The sequence below is a fragment of the Syzygium oleosum genome, unplaced genomic scaffold (assembly GCF_021117445.2).
Source record: "Syzygium oleosum isolate NSW1041296 unplaced genomic scaffold, Sole_v2.1 Sole_v2.58, whole genome shotgun sequence".
Classification (NCBI taxonomy): Eukaryota; Viridiplantae; Streptophyta; class Magnoliopsida; order Myrtales; family Myrtaceae; genus Syzygium; species Syzygium oleosum.
In genome coordinates, this window is record NW_026607542.1 from 689,267 (window position 1) to 692,230 (window position 2,964).

At 43.1% G+C, this 2,964-nt stretch overlaps 1 protein-coding gene across 1 annotated transcript; it reads right to left on the reverse strand.

Annotated features, from left to right (window-relative positions):
• Window positions 1-913: 913 nt before the first annotated feature.
• Window positions 914-2,084, reverse strand: LOC115688420 (cytosolic sulfotransferase 12-like). Its single transcript, XM_030614235.2, has one exon. It carries the CDS (start codon window positions 2,019-2,021, stop codon window positions 1,035-1,037), a length of 987 nt encoding a protein of 328 aa, XP_030470095.1. The 5' UTR covers window positions 2,022-2,084; the 3' UTR covers window positions 914-1,034.
• Window positions 2,085-2,964: the final 880 nt, after the last annotated feature.

The following is a 2,964-nucleotide window of genomic DNA, read 5'->3' on the forward strand; positions in this document are numbered from 1 at the left end:
AATTAAAAGTTTGGGGGCGACATTGCACATTGGGTTAAAGTTCAGAAACCACAATGAACAAATTTTAGTTTAAGGACCACATTGCATATTGGACCAAAGTTTATGGACATTTGTGTGATTTTCCCTTAAAATAACCAATCATTGTTTTCATATGGTTTGGTTAATATATTTTAGTAGAAAAATTCTTACTACGTCCAGCATTACTCAGCGATACTATTATACAAAGAGAAATCCAGGAGAAGGATCCCCTCCATGTTCTCATTTTCACCTTTTTTTTTTTGATAATCCTGACTCCCGTACCGGCCGCACTACAAGGGTTCGACCGGTCAGGTACCAACCGGAGGAGAGTTAATCTGGCTCCACAAACTAGCCTCTATGTAAGTCAAGAGTATAATAAGGTTACGCGGCAGAGGGGACTCGAACTTGGGACCTGGGACCCCAAGTCCTACACCCTTACCAACGCAGTCAACCTCCTGGAGGCAATTCTCATTTTCACCTTGATTGATTAGATTCTACCAACAATTCACAGAAAAATTGGAGGACAAAATTTTAAAAGCATAATGAGGATGTGACAGGCAAGCTCTACGCTTCTACTTCTTATCCACTTCAAATCTTATCACAACTAATTAGAAAGGCATGATTTTCAAAATTCTCTCCCTTTTACTCCTTGTAAGATTTACTAGAACAAATTTGATTTATTGATGGGGTTGTCATATGTGAAAATTCAAAGATATTGTGCATGATATAGTAATGTAATCTAGCTAAATGCTTGACTTTGGGAAGTTAATATGTGCATTTTGACATTCTTTTATTTTATCTTGTGGAATTAATTACGAGAGTATAAATCCCATCATGTCAGCTAGAAAGAACTAAGGACCATTATCTTCTCACTGGGAAATGGAAGGACGATGCATTCATAAAAAACTTGCTTTACTCGAACAAATGTGAACCTTATCACTATGACACCACCCTGAGGCCAACCGTACATTGGCCACAGTAATTATTTTTGCCATATTCATAAACCCAAATCATGATCAAAGCGTCAACCCTGAACCATGCATCTTCTCTTGCATGACACGGTCAATTTTCTCCCCCATCTCGATAGTCATGTAATTCAGCCAATCTCCGACCTCGCCCTTCCTGAAGAACCACTCGGTCTCTAGTCCAGTCGACAACTTCCCGCTCTTGTTCACCTCCAACGCGCTCAAACTATCGAAGCTGCACATCCTTAGTATTCCGTCCACGGTCCCATCCATCAGCTCTTGTTTTCCTAACGGACACCCCAAGAAGTCGGGGAGTCTCTTAACATGAACATGCGGATCCTCTTTCATGTCCTCGTACCTCAAGAACAACACCCTCTCAGGCATCTCGGAGCTTGCCTTGTAGCATCCCTGCACGTGGTCCCAGTAGGGTCCAGCCGGGTGTGCGCCCCGGCAGAAAGCGTCAACGCACTCTCCGAGCGGCATCTCGCTTGTCGCTTTGGACCTCATCTTGTTGGCAAAGCGCCAGAGTGAGACACAGGTGTCCTTGGGGTTCCTGCACAGGTACACCATCTTGCATCCAGAGTCCTTGACTGACGCTGGGAGCAAAGGGTAAGGCAAGTGGGTGGCGAAGAGCCTTGGGGACGCGAAGGAGGTGAGGTTGGAAATCTCTTGCCCGAAGAAGGGCTGGATCTCTAAGAAGGGCACGAGGTCGTGGGGGTTCTGGGTGAGGAGAGGGTGATGTTGCATCGAGCCTGAGAACTCGGCCCGGTTCAAGAGACAGAAGAGGATGGCCTTCAACCAAGTGGTGCCAGACTTGGGGGCAGTGATGAGGAGGACATCGGTGTCTTGGGCTCGGAAGTGGTCTTGGCAAGCGAGGATGCCTTTCAAGACATTCGGGGGATACCAGAAGCCTTGGTACTGGTAGAGAGAGGTGATCCAGCGCTTTTCGCAAGGGAGCGAGGGAAGGAGGTTTCGGCATTTTTGGGAGATGTCATCTTCTTGCAAGTACTTTGGTTGGTGAGGTCGAGAGGGTGTCATGGTGGAGGAAGAGAGGGAGAATTTCAGAGTGAAGGATTATTATAGCTACATAGGGCTCGATGAAGAGAATTTCAGAGAATTTCAGAGTGGAGGTCAGCTTAGGATTTCAGTGATGACGTTAAATAGAGAGGCTTATTGCATTAGAAGATTCATATAGCTGGTCTATTACTGCTCCTGAATTGAGTTAGAAATCCTTCGAAAAGGCTTTAGCTAACGCCTCTTTTTCACATACACGGGCGTTTTATGCTATATTCACCGGGTACATACGCCTTATTCGGTATCAGAAATCAATCAAAATTAGAAAACAACATGTTAATAATTGATATCAGAAATCAATCAAAATATTCTCTTTTTTTTTTAAATTTTCGACGTGCTCGCTGAAAACTAAAGAGGGAGGTCACCTAATTGAGTGTGTAACACTGCGACACAGTGTCAGCATCCCATGCATATTAGAAACCGCTATAATTCATTGAAGTTCAAACTCAAAGATGTTGCAGTCGTCATTGTCTTTTAAGATTAAAAAGACATAAATCTATCAACACAGCCCATAGATATTTTGTTGAGCTTGGTGAGAACACAAAGCTTGAAATTCATTACAGGTGGTATCATTGTTCTTAGGGGTGAGCGGTTTTCGGTTCGGTTCGATCCAATCCAAGAATCGAGAATCGGACCGGGAGGATCGGTTCCCAATTTTAGGACTGGGGACTGGACCGGCTAGTCTTGGGACCGTGGACTGGATAGGATCGATGGTCTAGTCCAGTTCCAATGGGACTAATATTAAATATTATTTGTGAACCGGGAACCGATTGCTCAGTTCTTTCTTTTGTAATTTTGATTTAATCCCATAAGGTCATGGAAAAAATTGAAAAAATATATATAATATATATAAAAAAATTGAACAATTGATTTCAATGGGATCGATATTAAATATTTTTCCTATATA

Coding starts and splice junctions, on each gene's coding strand:
- LOC115688420 (XM_030614235.2), bottom strand. CDS start 2,021: ATGACACCCTCTCGACCTCACCAACCAAAGTACTTGCAAGAAGATGAC.